Source organism: Podarcis erhardii (genome assembly GCF_964252035.2).
Source record: "Podarcis erhardii genome assembly, chromosome: 8".
Classification (NCBI taxonomy): Eukaryota; Metazoa; Chordata; class Lepidosauria; order Squamata; family Lacertidae; genus Podarcis; species Podarcis erhardii.
The window spans coordinates 42,557,344-42,575,214 of NC_138499.1; the positions used below are offsets into that span (position 1 = coordinate 42,557,344).

Here is a 17,871-nt window from a genome sequence, read left to right on the forward strand (position 1 = left end):
TTATACTGAAGTAAAAATTCAAAGGAGCTGAGGGCATGCTACAACTTTAATTGTGTTGTTGTTCAGTTGTAAGCAGAAGTGGGCAGCCTGTGTTTTTCCACATCATGTTGTTTTCCAGCTCCCATCAGTCCTAGCCAACATGGCCAATGGTCAGGAATGATTTTCTTACAGTTTTAAAAACCCGCCAACTCTTTCATTATTCCAATATTACTATTGCCTCAAGTCCTTATTTTAATATACTTACACTCAAAGACAGGTGATTGGCAGGTGCATTTGCTAAATTCTGCTTATTATGCCCTCTAACACCACACAGATTTATTTTTTAAACAGCCAGGTGTTCAGAAACCTGCTGTGTTATTCCAAGGCCTGCACTTTTTCCTCACTTAAATTTTCCACCATCTTTCTCCCCATTTTCCTGTTCACTCAGTGGGAAAGTCTCTGAAGTATTCTCATGCTGGCTAGGCAATTTACTGCAAAGTTTCAGATAGGATACAAAATTGAAGCTCTCAGCAAATGTTTCCTCCTGTTCCAGGTAGCTACATTCTGAGGATTTGCTGAGCTAGGATTAATAGTTGCCTCCATCTTGCCAATATTCTTTCTGGGTATTTAATCATTTGTAAAAACAAAAGCAACTTTTGGATTTATATTAATTATACAGTATCGTATCGGGATAAATAATCTAATCCAATTGATAATGTTAGTTAGGAGATTCACTCAAGTGATTTGATTCACTCAAGTGATTTCATCTTCTCTCAAGTTGAATAAAACCATCTATTTCCCCCAGCTATCTACAGTCAAGCCTGAAATGTCAAGCATTAGACAAATAGGCAAACCAAATGCAGGCTCTGGCATCTTTCTCAGGACTTTAAGTCTCTCTCTTTTCAGCTCTCTGTCATAAATTTTTCACCCCACACCATCAAGGAAGAGTTATTTCTGTTTGAATTGTCTCTGGCCTTTCAAAGCTGCTTATAAATGCAGCTTTTGCATTAGAGAAAGCCCTGTGGCATGGGATACCAGTAACAGTGGGACCCCAGTTTTCCAACTGCTCTGTCACAAGTTGCTGCAAATAAACTAATTTGCTAATGGAGAATGCACTTTCACTGACAGCATTTCTGAAGTCCTTAACTGATCCACAACACATGGCCAGTAAACACAGCAGTAATACAATCTTCTGTTCATCAGTCATATATACAGATATATTGGCCACAGAAAACTAGCATCACTTCCTGGCAAATATTTATCAATGGATTCTTTGAGGGATAACTGCAGCCTCATTTAAAGGGGGAGATATGCAAATGAAAAATGCTACTATTTTCTTTGCAGTTGTTTTCTGCCCAGTTTTTAATTTTACATTATCTTTCTAGAACACTAAATAATACATTCCACTATGAATTTATTTTAGTGGACAATAGAGAGTAAAGTTACACTCACAGCTCAATCCTAAGCATGTATCCTTAAAATACAGGTATAGTATTGCACAGTAACCACTGTAATTTTCAGTGGGACTTACTCACCCATTGGTCCAATACATGGGTGTTGGTCCAATACATTTTGCTGCCTGAGGTAAATGATAAGATGTCCACCCCATACCCCACCCCACTCCAGTTGCAGAGCTGGCTAAATCATGAGTTGAACCTCACTTCAACAGTAGTAACAGGGTAGCAACCTTGCTGCATCTGAAGCAGCAGGCTAGTTTAAGGGGTCTACCCAGGTCTGTCCTCCAAGCAGAGAAGCCACAGAAATTGCCAGCAATTTCCACCTGGCCTGGAATGGGGCCCTGACTCACTCCATCCACAAAAAGGTGAGGCTGCTAAGGAGACCAGATACCAGCTTGCTGTGAGTCCTGGAGGACCTGCTCTCTGCCTTCCATCCGAAAGACAAATCAAAAACAGAGAAGTGAGTGATCAAATATATAGAGTACAGCTTGATTACACAGGCAACCTGATAGGAAAAGGACATGCTATGAATTGAATTGGTTTTTTTAAAAGGATTATTATTTTGTCTCCTTTTTGAGAGAGGAAGGTGGAGAGCTATAGCTCAGCTTTTTTGGGGGGTAAATGAAGTAACAGTAACAAGAAATGCAAGGGAGTGGATGGATTTCATTATTTTTACTTCGATTTCCTTTGTATTTTCAGGACATCCAAACTAAATACTTAGACAGTGGAGACAGGTGGCGGGAGGGGGAGAGGGAGGAGGAATATTCTGTTTAAAATGTTAGTGTTTGTCCTGAACCCATGAAATATAAATCAATATTTTGTTAGCCACCTTGAATATGGTATTTCAGAACCATGGGGTAAATTTTGCTATCTGGCGCAGAAGAATTCTTACCTGTTTCAAAAGCTTTCTACAAACCTTGTTGCACAGCATTATATCGAAATTAACTGACCTCATGGTCAGTGAAGATAACTGATGCTTCAGTTTGCACATGCTCAGCAGTTTCATTGTTACATAACAACAACTCTCGTTGCCATAACAACAACCAAGCTCACAATGTTCACCTTATATTGTCAATAAGACAGGGAGCAGCTTTCCCACTTTTGACTACAATAAAGCTCAGAAAAGTTGTTTCCATAAATCACGGATACCAGATCAGGGAAAACTACAATAGGCCTTGTGCTTGTATTATAAATGGATTCCCAGTGTTTTTCTCTTTGTCTGCCTTAAGTTCCAACAAGGTTTTCAACTGATAGCATCAGCACAAACATTCTGATGCTACAAAAAACTACATGGCACTCTTTTCCTGTTTCTCCCCCCTTCAAACTGCTGTACCGTTTAACATACAAAAGGGGAAAGCAGGTGGTGTTTCTGCCAAACTATAACCTAATTATAACCAGCAGGCCAAGAGGGAGTTCAGTATCTGTGTTGGTTGAGGCAGGGAGAAGAAAGGAGACCCTGTTGTGTGGAAAAGGACAGAGTAATAAGGAGACAATAAGGAGATATTAAGAGACTCGAGACTGTACTGAGCCTTGAGGGAACAAGCAGAGGTCTTCAGAAATGCTGAGTAGTTGACAGATGACTTCTGGAAGGGCAATGCTCAGTGGAGGTCACCCTCAGCCTTCCCTGCTGTCCCTCCCTTCTGAAACGTTATCCTAATTGTTGGGAGGGAAGGTGTGGAGAGATTCAGTAGTGACAGAAAAATCTTTAAGCCAGGTACAGTGGTACCTCGGGTTACAGACGCTTCAGGTTACAGACTCCGCTAACCCAGAAATAGTACCTCAGGTTAAGAACTTTGCTTCAGGAAGAGAACGGAAATCGGGCTCCGGCGGCGTGGTGGCAGCGGGAGGCCCCATTAGCTAAAGTGGTGCCTCAGGTTAAGAACAGTTTCAGGTTGAGAACGGTCCTCCAGAACGAATTAAGTTCTTAATGCGAGGTACCACTGTATATTGTTGGTGATGTGGTCGAGGCTGCAAAATGGAAATCCCAGTGCCTCCTGGTTGAATCTATTAACCAGAAAGCCATTCAAAACTTCACTTCCCAGGTTCACTGGCATCAATAAACACCCTGCAGCAGTGGCAAGGAGCACTGGCACCAGGGTGAACCATTGTAGTACAAGTCAGGACCAAATTTTGTGAGAGATGGGTTCAATTTTTTGCTTATTGTTTTCTGACGCACACAGCCCAATTAACATTTAACCGTACTAGACTATGGGGACTTTACTGGGGATGTTCACAGGTATTGGGACATTCCTTAATGGCACCCTAAATTGGTCACCTGAGATGGCCTCTTCAGTCTACTCTACGGAAGGCTCAGACCTGTGCTCAGTAATATTCCTTGTATTGCATTCTCGAACACTAAGACAGGAAAAATCTGGAACTTTACATCAGAGCTTCCAGTTAGAAGCCTATGTATAAAATAGTGCCTTGTGAGGGGAATCTATTTAGCAAATAAATTCTCCTATGCTTTTGAATTCTGGTTCATTGGTTCTAATTGCAGAATCATATGTTGGTTGAAGTTTTGGCCTGTTTCCAATACTACAGAGCACAGGGGTAGAAAAAAAATGCTTAAAAAAATTCCTCATGCTAATTAAATTTTTTAAAAAACCAAATGCAGGTGCTATAGTTGTTTTGTGAATTATACTAATCTCTTTGAGACAAACTCGGGGAATACAATCAAAGCCATTTTTTTTAAATGTTGTGTATATGCCTAGTATGCAGGCATGTCAATTCTCAAATTAAGGCAAATCTAAGAGTTTGGCATAATTTTACTGATGATCTATCAAGGCTCTGAGAGGACAAGCTAAGCAGTGTATCCCAAGACAGAGGGATATTTGTGTGTGTGTGTGTGTGTGTGTGTGTGTGTGTGTGTGTTACACCAGGCCATATATCTGGCAGGCTCCCTGGCATGCCATTCATTCATTCATTCATTCATTCATTCAAGATTCTGCCTTCCTCCATTCTGGAGTTTAGGATGGTGAACAACCAATAGATAAGTGTTCATTTGTTGTTGTAGTTGGTGGCATCTGTCTGTCTCTAGAGACAATGGAGTGTGCCTCCTGGGGTAAAGTCAAATCACTGGAGAATCACAGCACCTGCTGTGACTACAAAGATCAATAACTCATAACTGCTGCCTCCCACATTGTTTTTGCTACACTAGCAGCACCAAAGTGACTTCCCCAGGGTGCAAGCCTGGGCGGTGTGTATGGAGGTCCTGGGTTGCCCAGATGACAAGACCACACTCTCAGCCTTGATGTGGTTCAAAGGAAAATAGAGCAATACATTTGGCACCAGCTGGGCTGCAGGAGTTGCTGGAAGGAGGCATACAAGACACCAACCAACCATCTCAGGTACTCCACTCTGGATTTGTGTAGGGTACGGATTTTTCCTTGGGGTTAATTCCGGAAGCCTTTCTCATGAATGAGTATAGCCACAAGGCAGTGAAGGTTTAGGATCAGAGTGTTCCTTCTCCCAAATGGGCTACCTTCCCAGGTTGACGAGCCCCATCTGCCCCTCATTTTCCTCAACAGTAACCACCTTCTTGACCCTTGGACACACTATTGGTCTCGGCCACTAAATCTGCCAGACCCTGTCTACACATGCAGGGAAAGTCCCTAACTCACTGAGGGTTTGAGACCCATCGGCTACTCTCACCTGATTAGGCCAACCAGTCAAATACATTTCCCAGGGTGTGACCACTGTTGCACGCTGACAGCTTCTAAGAGCCACAGGTGAGAGCTAAGTGCAAAGTGGGAACCAAAGGTGGACAAACTACCCCAGAAGGAGATGATGTGTCCCCCATCTGAAGTACTACTCCTCCTCCAACCCTCCATACACCCCTAAGTATTCATACAAAATAGCAAAACATTTAAGGTATAAAGTCACAAAATAACAAAACATTTAAGGTATAAAGTCACAAAATAACAAAACATTTAAGGTATAAAGTTCAGCAACAAGTACAAATCACAGAGGGACCTGAATCAAATACAACGTTTGATTTTTGGAACCCCACATTGCTGGGAGCTTATTTTTATTAATAAGGAACACAAACTGTTTCAGTGCTAAACTATGGCAGTCCACACATTGCTGTTTTATTTCCATTATGATCACAGTAGCACGTGCAACACACATTGGAAGGCAAGAAAAATTAGCAGCAATTTCAACATTTAGCATTAAATGAGGATATAAAGGATAGCTAGGTGCAATTCTAGAGGGATCGTGCATGATTTACACTTCTGTTTCCTGATCTCATGCAAAGTAGGATCATGCAGAATCCCTTTCATAGACAGAACACGCTATCTTGTCAAGGTGGATATAAACATGTTCCCTTCCATCATTGGCACAAATCCCAGAAGCAATCTTAGAGGAAGCATCATGCTTCATTAATTACTGCTTTCAGTGAATGCCCAAAGCCAGCCAGAAAGGCAACAAACTCTATGGTCACCCATACTTTAGATGGCTAAAGGCTATTCAAGTCAAATGAAGATGAAAATTCTGTGGAATGTGCTCTGGGAGACAGGAGCACCAGAAAGCAGCTAAGCCATTTTTTAATATTAAACAAGTGAACATAGTAAAATAGTCTAAAAGGCTCTTTATATTTGAAAAAAAACAAACACAAGCAAACAGAACCAGTTTGTTTCTCTGGAAGTTAAGTGTCTGTAACACATACAATATGTGAATGATATGAATGACTGGATTTCTTTTACCCTTGCTGTTGGAAGGCTCTCTTCACCTTTTTGGGTTTGGCTTATAGTAGCTCATGTAAAAAATGAGGCATTTGTTGGCATTTGCTGACCCTACCTTGAGAAATTTAGTTGCTCAAATGTTGCAGTTATAGCTGTTGAGGTCTTGGTAAGAGGCAAACTCAAAAAGGAAGATTATGGAGGAGGCAGATGCTGAAGGACTGGGCTTGGTATGTGTCTTTATTTTTCTTTCACACAGAGAGTCCTTAATTTGGGGATAAGATGTAGAACTGCATAATGGTTTATAAAGTGGCCACATTTTACTCAACATATAGCACACTGAAAAACAACAATTTTCACTGAAGTACTCTCTAATAACCCAGCCATAGTCTTAACTAGTTAATCTCCAAATGACAAAATTCATAGATAATTAGCATCCCAAGCTGTCAGTAAACATGGGAGAATTAAATCCTAGAGGAAGGAGCCCATAGCCCTGGAGGAAGGCTGAGTGCATGTCTCCCTGTCATCTTTTCAGCTCATCCCAGTAGTCCCACTGCTAGAATGTGTTGTCATAGCAACACCATCTCTTGCTTCATGCAGGAAAGATTAGCTCTTACTGTGCAGTGGAGAGAATGTAGGGGAAGTCAAGCTAATCCCTGGGTGCACTGCAAGAAAAAGGTTGGACCTCGCCCGAGGGATGCTGTATCTGCAATGATAGAATTGGCCTGCCACAGACTTTGGTATTTAAGTTGAAGAGCAGAATTCACAGTAAGTGTCAGCTCCTCCTGAGTGGAATATTGAATCAAGGTTTTCTAAGTCTTGTTGAAGAATGTCCCATGACCATGCTCAAACAAAATGACAACAGGCATCTGCATCTGAAATACAAATATATCCACTAGTTAAAGTGGCATTTTCAATAGTGATGTAAAGCTTTATTTTATCAACAAACAAAGGGAAAGCATAAGGTGTATACCTAAAAACCTTAGCAATGCTTGCTTAGTAGCAGCACCAAGCATGTTTTACAAACTGGAGTGAGCATTCAACACACTGAATGCTTTAATATATTTCTTGAACACTTAGAAATTCCTGAAGTTCATGAAGGCTGAGAAAAAAGTGAGAATGCGTGTGAAAAGCTATTTGTGTGTACTGAAGCAATTCCCACTTCTCAAAGTGCTGAACATTTCATTTTGAACATGCAAGTTTATACATTATTTTAGCATTGATTTATTATCTTCCTTGCCATTTTTAAATGAAAAAGGGAGAAAAAAATACCATAAGATTAAGACAGTGTGACTTATGTGATGTTTTTGTGACATAACGTAAACATTACTGCAGCTCTCCATTATATTAGTGGTAGGATGAAAAGCAAGTATTTTAATAGTTCATTTAAAAAAAATATGATTGGTTGGTTGGTTGGTTGGTTGGATTTCTTATCCACCCTTCACCATAAGGTCCCAGGGCAGGTTACAGAACCTTCATTTTAGTTTAAAAAACCAAATAAAGCCACTAGTCCCCACATTAACAATTTCCTGGTAAGTCATTTTATAAATAAATTCAGCTCGGTCTAGGCTAAAGAGGTGCCTTATGTTTATCTGGTTTTTGTTGCTATTCCCAGAAACAGTTTTAGTATTTTGGCATTCTGCCATAAACCTTATAGCAAGCTCTGAAATCAATACCCCCCCCGCCTTATTTTTCTAAAAAAGATGGGTGTAAACCACTAAGCATTATCCAAGGTTTTGGCACAAACTGCCTTGAAAAAAAGAAATGTTTTGTGGATTATCATGGGGTGTGTGTATTTTGAATTGAAATATTTATGAGCAATACAAGAGACATGAAGGATTTAAAATACAACATCTGGATTATGAGCTGATTTTTGTTTGTAGTGAAAAACACTAATTATATTGTTGCAATGTACATTATATGGAATTTAAATTCTGCTATAATAGTAAATGAAGATTTAGGCAAGATTGCATGTTTCTTTTTACATGCATTACGAATAATTTACAATATTTATTAGATTCCTTCTATTAAAGGCTAATATTGGCAGTATTAATAAGAATGCCAGTTTAAATTTCTAAAATGTATTTTGAAGCAGTAAACACATCCCATTTCCATGCAAACAAATTGCACGTGTTCTGCTGATACATTGTCAAGATGCAGTTTGACCCTTGCAGAGAAAGGATCCAATGGTGAATGTTTAAAAGCTTAAGAACTCTCTCAAAGTAAATTAGGCACTGCCATCAATATGTTCCAATAGATGTTCTTTTTTCTGCCTTATGTAATTCACAGAACACAAATGACATGGATAAACATAGAAGGAAGCATTTTCCCTCTTCCACCAGCAGTCACATGCCCATTCAATAGTTGTTTTTGAATAAATAACCTGGTCAAGGTTAATATTCTATTAAATGGAATGTTCTTTCATCAAGGTGGAAAGAATCTAGAATAGTGGCTTATAATGAAAAGAAAAGTGAATTTAATAATTTGCCTGCAATGAACACATATTCCTTGTGTAAAGCAAACACTTGTGACTATCTGCTGGTTCTTTTAATTGAAGGCAGAGTGATTTTGAGAGCTGGCATTTGCAATGTCAGTTCCAGGTTCTGGAAGGTTCCATGAGACTCTCAGCTCAGCAGGTCTAGGGTACTTTTGCCAAGAGGCAGGGCTGGCTGACTCATCAGGCAAGGTGAGGCAACCTCCAGTGGGATCCACGGGGACAGCAGATCCAGCCCCCAAGAAATGCTACTGCAGCTATGGTGCATACCCTCCAACGTTTCTCTGGTGAATATAGGGACGTCACATTCCTTAATGATAATTTTACTATTTATACCCTACACATCTTATTGGGTTGCCCCAGCACTCTGGGCAGCTTCCAACATATATAAAAACATAATAAAACATTTTTAAAAAATTTAAAACTTCCCTATAGAGTGGTACCTTGGGTTCAGTACTTAATTCGTTCCAGAGGTCTGTTCTTAACCTGAAACTGTTCTTACCTCGGGTTAAGAACTTTGCTTCAGGATGAGAACAGAAATCGTGCTCCGGCAGCGCGGCAGCAGCAGCAGGAGGCCCCATTAGCTAAAGTGGTGCTTCAGGTTAAGAACAGTTTCAGGTTAAGAAGGGACCTCCGGAACAAATTAAGTTCTTAACCTGAGGTACCACTGTACAGCAATTGGTCAGAACATATCCAAAACACTTGCATGCACTTATCTTCCTTCTCCTCAATCCTCAAATGTGCCCATTGTTCACATTGCCACCACAGACAAACTTTTGTCTTATTGAGAGCTGAAGTGTTTGGTTCAATATTTTGTAACTTGGCCAAACACATCTAGCTTTTATTTGGTATTCTTATTCAGATTTCTTTTTTAAAGTCACTATTAAGATTCTACTCTACATGAGCAAGAAATTTGTTAACCATATGAAAGTATCATTTATGTTGTCACATATTACACAACAGCATACATAACAGTTGCAGCTCAGGTACATTAACAGGCAAAACTTACTTGAAGTAAATAGTGAAATGTGCTTTCAATCCAAACTGTCATGTGAAATATACATTCACGTTTGTCAGATAAAATAGATTGTAACGTGCAGCTACAGGTTCTACGACTATTTTTGAATTGAGGCCAATGAAGGGTAAATATTCATTGTTTGAATGGAATGAATGGAATGAACAAGAGCTGTTTCAGTAAATTGGGGGACAGGGATAGGAGAAACTGTGAATTTCTAGAATATGAGTATGAGATAGGGATAGGGATTGGTTTACCTTGTGATTGAGGGTTTGTTTCCCAATTTTTTCCCTTTGGCAGTCCCCTCCCCCATTAAAACAAACTTTCCTTCCAACCTCTTACTAGCTCATATTCTCTGAGAACTAGGCTGGAGAGATATCCTTGTCATCCGCTGCAACTATGAGTTTTTGGGGGAGGGGAAACTAACATAAAAAGATGGGGAAAAGACCAATCAGCCTCTCCATAAAACTGTAGGGTAAGTCAGCCTCCTCTAAAATTTCTTAGAAATTCATGCACTGCACTTAAAAGCTACAGAAACCACTCTTCCATGAGCAGGCAAAGGTATTTTGCAAACTGGGGGAGGGAGAGAAAGCACAGCTTTAGAATGTCTCATAAGAACAAAACAAAAGCCAGACTATGTCATATGTTCTTAATTGGTGATTCATTTTTATTCTTATTATGTAATTCTGTATACTAAAATTAGTACAGGAAGCAAAGTTAGCTCAGCAAAAGTACGGTTCTGATTTGAATAATTGCTTGATTTCAGAATCTTAACAAGAGCCTGCTTTTTGAAATTAAAACCAATAAAATGAGAGAACCTAAAATCAAGGGGTGTGAATTCCATGCATGTGCCATCTTTTCTCACTCATTCTTTCTCTGTTGCTACTCTGTTCCACATTGTCCTGGTTGCTTAGGACTCTGGTGAACTTTTTTAATTCATTTGTATAATCCACCCAGATTTCACATGCATGTTTTCTATATGAAGGTTATAATTAGTGTAATGTTAACATAATCCAGGCTATATAGGACGTTTTATACCTGAATGTTAGGAACCAGCATATCCCCAATAACTGCTATCTGCTGGTGTCCCTGTAGAAACAGCCTTAAAAGTTTCTGTATTGTGTAGTTAGAAACTGAGTCATGATTTTTAGTTTTAGGGTTTTTTAAATGTTGCTGTTAGGGTAAAGGGAGTTGGAGACTCTTAATCTCAGAGTTGTGGGTTTGAGCCCCACGCTGGGCAAATGATTCCTGCATTGCAGGGGTTTGGACTAGATGACCATTGGGATCCCTTCCAATTCTGTGATAGAACCTTGTCAAAACAATCCGCATGCATTTTCATCACTATTCTTTTAAAAGCAACAAAGTGTTCCTAATTTTATGTTGGGACAGTTCGTAAACTACTTTTGCTTTTTGGTCAATAACCAAGCAATTAATAACATAAATACTATTGATATTACAAAGCAATGTGAAAAATATTGGAAGTCTAACTATGGCCGGTATATTGACTTTACATTTTATTTCAGCAGCACAAACAATTCATTAAGTGTTAGGAAAACTATATTAAACATATTGATAGAACTCAGAATTCCCTGTTAAGCTCACAATAATCCTCATAGCCCCAGAACTAAAGGTTTGGATCCAATCTTATCACTGGACCATTTTATTTTCTGTGACATAGTAATTCACTTCCTCCACTACCCCCCCTTTCATTTTCTTACTGGCTCATCACTGGGCTTACCAACGCAGAATTCCTTTCTTACTCTCTCTTACCTCTCTGGCTTCCCTTGCAACCCCTCCTCTTTCTGTACTATTTTCTCACCCTCTCCCTCACTTGTAAATCCCTGTTCTGTCCTTCAGTCTATTCCATGTCTGACCCTCCAGCATCCCACCTTTTATGCAGCTGCTGTGATTATTGCTGTAACCATCCTAATGCTGTCCTGACACGTCTGGTCTGGCTGGGGTTTTTTATTTGATTGACCTGGGAAAGGATTGACATGAGAGGCAGAAGTAACCTGCACTTTCTTTTCATACCATGTTTATTTACAGCAATGTCTTCAGAACAAAAAAAAATGTTTATTTTTTTTAAAATAATATTTATTAAAGTTTCCAGAATAAAGAAGGAAAGATAGAAAGAAAAGAAAAATAAAGTTTACACTTAATTTCACTGACATCTTTCCAGGACTCCCCCCCCTCCCCCTCTTGTATTCCATTTCCATTACATCAATTCCACAGGTTCTTACCCCAAATTTTAAAGCCTTATTATAATTATAAATAACCCATTTATTCAAAATTAATTTATCTTATTTAACCATTTCTCCTTGTATTTTTTATACTTCCCTAAGATCACAAAAAAAAAAAAAATGTTTAAAGGACACAATTTTGTTTAAGATAATATAGTTTTCCATTTCAACCAAACAGGGAAACTATAGTGGAAAATTTTGTGACAAGCCTGGGCATTAAGTCATGATTTGCTGTTGGTTTAAATACTGTAGTCTGCTTTGCTCCAAAGCTGTTAACCCTGGGTTCCCCAGTATGGATGAAACAGGAGACTATAGTTAATGGAAGACTTCCTGGTTTATTCCTGCCAAGAGGTTTTGTGTGTGGTCAAAAGGCTCATCCATGCTTTGGCCTATTAAGCTGAGCTACGATCATCCAAACTTTCCCAATAGGATGAATATAAAAGTTCCTTCCTCCAACTGATGGAATGAGCATTATCCTCTAATAGAAGCAGTCTTTCCATTGGAGGAAGTCTCCTTCCATCAGAGGAAGGGAACTTTCTATTCCAATACTGTATATTTTGCTGGTTTAAAGAACTATAATTCATAATAATTGGGATATGTAAAGATTCCCCCCCCCCATATAACTTAAGCAAGTGAGTCATGATGTCACGTATAAAGTGGAAAGATAAGCCCTTCCTTTTCTACCTGCCTAGGTCATTAAAGAATCTGCTCTGGCTGAAATTTTCTTAACTGTTCTGTGATTGTTAATAGTAACTAGTAATCACACAAATATTTTCAGCTGAACTGTTGGAAATGTTGTGTGAGTGGCAGCAGGTTGTAGGGGGTTTTTGTATTTTGTTGTTGTTGGGTATAAAGATAATGTTGATGACATGCCATTGAAAAACTGTAAATCCATATGTTTCATAGATGATTCAGCTGCAGAGAGTTTTAACGGCAATGAGACTGCAGGACACAGTTCCAATGCTTCAGGGGGAACACACTGCAGGGAAGTGGCAGAAGCCAACAGTAATGGCAAAGCACCTCTGGAACCAGATGAACAGCCGCTGAATCTGAGTGACAGTCCCTTCTCTGCTCAGCTCACGTCAGAATACAGGTTAGATGACCAAAGCAGTGATGGAAAGAACAAGTACAAGAACATCCTAGTATCTGATCTTAAGATGGAGCAAGAGGCAAAAGAAAATGGAAGCAAGGTAAGATGCTTCCATGTTCACAAGATATTACAAGAGCATAGATTAGGAAGAAGAAAAGTCTGCTGTAATGGTTCAAGGGCTTTGCAAATTAGGAAATTGGAAAAGTTGTTGACACCTAGTTGTTTCTGCTATTTTGTGCTCACACTGTCTATTTCTCACGTGCATATTAGTATACTAACAAATACCAATATTTTATCAACCAGAAATACATTCTGCAAGTTTTTCATTTCTGATCTGAAATACAGTATTTTGAGAAGACCTGTAAAATCTTCCTGTTGGATGAATCACACATGTAGTTCAAGATCAGTATGTATTAGTATCCTTATTGTGTCAACAGATTTGGCACTAAAGCTTTCATTGCCATCTATAAACATGTACAAACATGTCTGAATTGAAACCAACAACTTTGCTTTAAGAAGTTGACATTTCCAAACGACTTTCCCTCCAGCACCCCTGGTTGTTCCTATTGTATTAGCTGGGAGAGAATAAGGTGACTATGTGTCGATAAAGACAGATCCAGGAGATTAGATAGCTAGTCTGATAGGAAGGCAGTTGTCATGAATGTGTATTGTAAGAAGAATGAAGAGTTGAATTTAATCTAACAGAATTCTTGCAATTATTGTTTCTGCTGCTATCACCGAAAACTCCAGCCTTTTAAAATCTGATACTACACACTGGATTATTGTCTTTATACCACTGAAACTGAGTACAGGATCCAGATACTTCCACTGATTTTAATACCAGCAGTGAAATATCATAAATTACCCTGACAGTGCTTTGAGTGCCACTGTGTTCTGGTGTTGGTTTGGTTTTGCATCCCCCCCCCAACATGAATAATGTGAGAACTCCATGAGTATTCTGAAATGATCTTGAAATCACTGTAATTTGCTTGATGTAAATACGTTTAGAAATTGAAAAATATATTCTATCTTTTTATTTTAAAAAAGTAGCAGAAAAATGCTTTCAATGCTGGACTTAATCAAGGACTCAATACTCAAGGAGTCAGAAAAATCAACAGGCTACAATATACAGACTAATATAAAAACGAGAGAGGGCCTAGAGTTGGGCAGAGCACTATCAGGAACTGCATTAATGGGGAAACACAGTCTCTGATACAGTAATCAACAGTTATGAGTCCAAACTCTGCCTGTCTTGGAAGAGCTAGATGTCCCTCTCTCCCATTGAAGATTGTCTTAAACTCTCAGACATGTGGTAAAGTCCCAGGATAGGACGCAATCTCCATAGAAATGCTGAAAGCTGGCCTCAATTCCTCCCTCATGACACATCTCCACAGCCTTCTCTTACAGTATTGGGAACAAGGATCAGTGCCACAAGACATGTGTGACCCCAGCACTGTGAACCCTCTAAAAGAACAAAGGTGACCGTCATGACTGTAACAACTACTGTGCAATCTCTCTGCAGAGTACTGCTGAAGGAATGGGTTTCCAAAACCCAAAAACTGACTGTGCAGGCAGTTTTAAACTGCACCAAAATTCCTATTTTTCCTTAGCTAAAATCCATTAATTTGAGCTCTGAGCTCAATGCATAAACAAAAGCCCGGCTGTATAGACAAGTGCTCAGAGCCCTCTCCTTTATCAGTTGTGACGGCAACTATGGCCTTCACTGTAGCGGTAGTAGAACAGAACAGAGAGAAGACACGTCTGTGCTTTATCTTATGTCCTGGACACACTCTGACACACAAACCCAGGTCTGGGAACAAACGCATGTTCCCAGAGCATGTTCCCGGAGATGATTACCTCTCCCCAGATAAGAGTAGGAAGAGGAAGATCCTTTTATGGTCAGAAGTACAGGAAGGAAGATCCTTTTATGGTTGAGAGTACCAGAGCAGGAACATATGTGATGTCAACCTGTGTACGTAGGCCGACGTGGTTGGGCTCCTAGGGGAGGAGTGAGAGGGTGCCTGGAGGATATATAAACTGCATGAAACCTGTCATTTCTTTGGACTTGCTGTGGACTTGATCACGCAAGTGCTTTCTGCTATCCGGAGAGCAGAATAAACTCTTTCTTTGAACCAACTCGGTGTCATTTTGACTTCCTTCCTCCTGTCCCGGAGCAATGCAGACCCAATCGATGAACTCCAATAAGGCTTCACTGCAAGGAAAGTGTTTGCCCATGTAATTCTCAACAGATTGCAATTACTCACTGACAGAGTTTATCCTGAGCCACAATGTTCTGAGGTCAGCAGTTGACATGATTTTCTCACTGCGTCAGCTGCAGAAGAAATGCCTAGAATAGAGGTGCCCCTTGTACGTTGTCTTCATAGACCATACAAAGGCCTTTGTCCTGGTCAGCTGAAAAAGACTCTTCAAGTGCTCAACAAGATAGGATGCCCACTTCTTGCTCCCCTATGCCTTCAGTTTGATGGGGGGGGGGTTCTGTTCTACCTGGTACTTCTCCACACCAAGACAAAAGTGTGTGGGGTTCTAATCCAAGAGATGTTGTTTGCAGATGATACAGCCTGGACAGCACATTCCAAGGAAGTTCTACAGAGACCCATAAACCATTTTATCTATGCCTGCATGGAGTTTGGCCTCGTCATCAGCCTGATAAAGACCAATATCCTGGGTCAGGATACCGCCAGTACTCAACGCATCAGCACTGGTGACCTCACACTTGAGGTGATAGAAGATTTTGCCTACCTGGAACTCCACCATAACCAGCAACCTCTCTATCGATGCTGAGCTGGATGAGCATATTGGCAAAGCAGCTATGGCAATGACTCACCTCTCCAAAAGGGTGTGGGAAAATGTGGTGCTAACAATCAATGCCTTCCATATGCACTGCATCAGGAAGATTTGGGGCATCACATGGCAGGCAGAGTCTCAAACAAATATGTATTCTCCCAAGCCTACATTCCCACAGCATGTTCGTGCTCCTATCTCAGTGACATCTACACTGACTTGGTCATTTACACAGCATGGAAGATGGCAGGATCCTCAAGGATGTGCTCAATGGGGAGCTGGCACTAGGCCTGTTCCTGTCGGCCAACCAACTCTGTGTTACAAATATGTCTGCAAACATGACACAAAGGCTGGAAGCATTAAGCCCACCATGTGGGAATTCCTTGCAGATGATTGCAGTTTCTGGAGAGAGACAGTCAGGCTGTGTGTCAACAGCAGTAACCAGAGAAGCAATGACAGCTGGGAGTAGCACAGAAAGAAGAAATTCTCCAACAGTTTGACCTTACCCTCAATGACACACTCTTCATTTGTCTCCTGAGACACACAGATGCCAACAGAAGAGAGGTTCTTCAGTGGGACCCAGAAATTTATTCAAGTGCATTTGTTCTTTTACTCAATATCTGTTATGGTTTTCACTACACCCCAAAACACATCTACATCTCAGGTCCCACTATGTTCCAAATGTTATTGATCATTAATATTTGGAGATTTAAAATCACCCACTCATAGTTGCTTAACAATTAATGATGGTCTGATGGGAGCTTTACACCAACAACATCTAGAGAGTTCCATATTGACTACCCCTGGTGTACCCCAAGTGGCTACACTTTGAGCAATACTGAATGGTTTGGAATAGCAGCTGAGAAACAAGGGGGGGGGACTACACATTCCATTGTATCATAAACCCAAACCTGGGTTTATGCAGAACATGGTGGAGAATCCAGATAAGGTTCCGGTCACTTATTCGGGGAAATAACCTATAGTAACTTATTGTGGGATCTCCTGGCCAGAAGACACAACCCTATCTCCATCCTCTGGTGCTCTAACTGTTCTCTAGCAACTTTTCTGCATTACTTCTGTCTCTCCAAGCCTCACAGATATCAAAGACTACAAAACAATGCAAAGGCCTTTAACCAGCCATCTAGCTCCTCCAGACAGGCATGACTTACTCCATCAACCCTGGATAGCCTGCATAAGGCTTCAGTTGACTCTGTCTTCCTGTAGAGACAATTTCTCTTTTAGCTGCATTAGCAAGCAGGGACACTTTGGAGCTGTCCAAGGTCCTGTATGCTTTCTGCTCAATTCAGACTTTAATGTCTGCTTTCCCTGTGAGCCTCAAGTACCTGCATAACTGACCATATATTTTGCCTGATTTTCTAGAACATAAAACATGGCTCAGAGTTTACAAAGTTAGCATAATCCATAGTTTAATATCATGTCTGATTACGACCATCCATAATTATCTGAAGGAAGCCATGAACAGGATGGCTAAAGTGTCCCAATCAGAGATATATCCCCCAATATATATTCTGATTTATATTCTCTGGACTTTCAGAGAACTTCAGCACTACCATTCTCTAGAATTACAAAATCCTATTGAACCAAGCATGGCTTAGATGGGGCACCAGAAAATGATCCATTTCAACTGGGGTTTAGGCTTGGTTTCAGCACAGAAACAGCTTTGGTTGCCCTGAATGATGACTTCTGTCTGGAAAGAGATGGGGAAAATGTATCCTTGACCTCTCAGACAGGGACAGCCTAATTTCTGTTGTCCATGCTTTGGTAGCCCTCTGCTACTGTTGTTCCCCAGTGACTGGTATTCAAATGTCTTCAGTTACCAGTTGCTAGAAGTGGGAGTGTGTTATTACACTTATGTGCTGCTTGTGCACTTCCCATAGGCATTGGTTGCCCACTGGAAAGAGATGGGGAAAATGTATCCTTGACCTCTCAGACAGGGACAGCCTAATTTCTGTTGTCCATGCTTTGGTAGCCCTCTGCTACTGTTGTTCCCCAGTGACTGGTATTCAAATGTCTTCAGTTACCAGTTGCTAGAAGCAGGAGTGTGTTATTACACTTATGTGCTGCTTGTGCACTTCCCATAGGCATTGGTTGCCC

General features: G+C 40.3%; 1 protein-coding gene across 3 annotated transcripts in view; it reads left to right on the forward strand.

The window, feature by feature from the left end:
- The window catches only part of NOL4 (nucleolar protein 4), a 136,629-nt gene that overhangs the window by 83,488 nt on the left and 35,270 nt on the right, over positions 1-17,871 (forward strand). For all 3 annotated transcript variants that reach the window (XM_081873688.1, XM_081873689.1, XM_081873690.1), the window contains exon 6: positions 12,771-13,054. In XM_081873688.1, the coding sequence (XP_081729814.1) occupies positions 12,771-13,054 (284 nt within the window). The remainder of the gene's footprint in view (positions 1-12,770; positions 13,055-17,871) is intronic.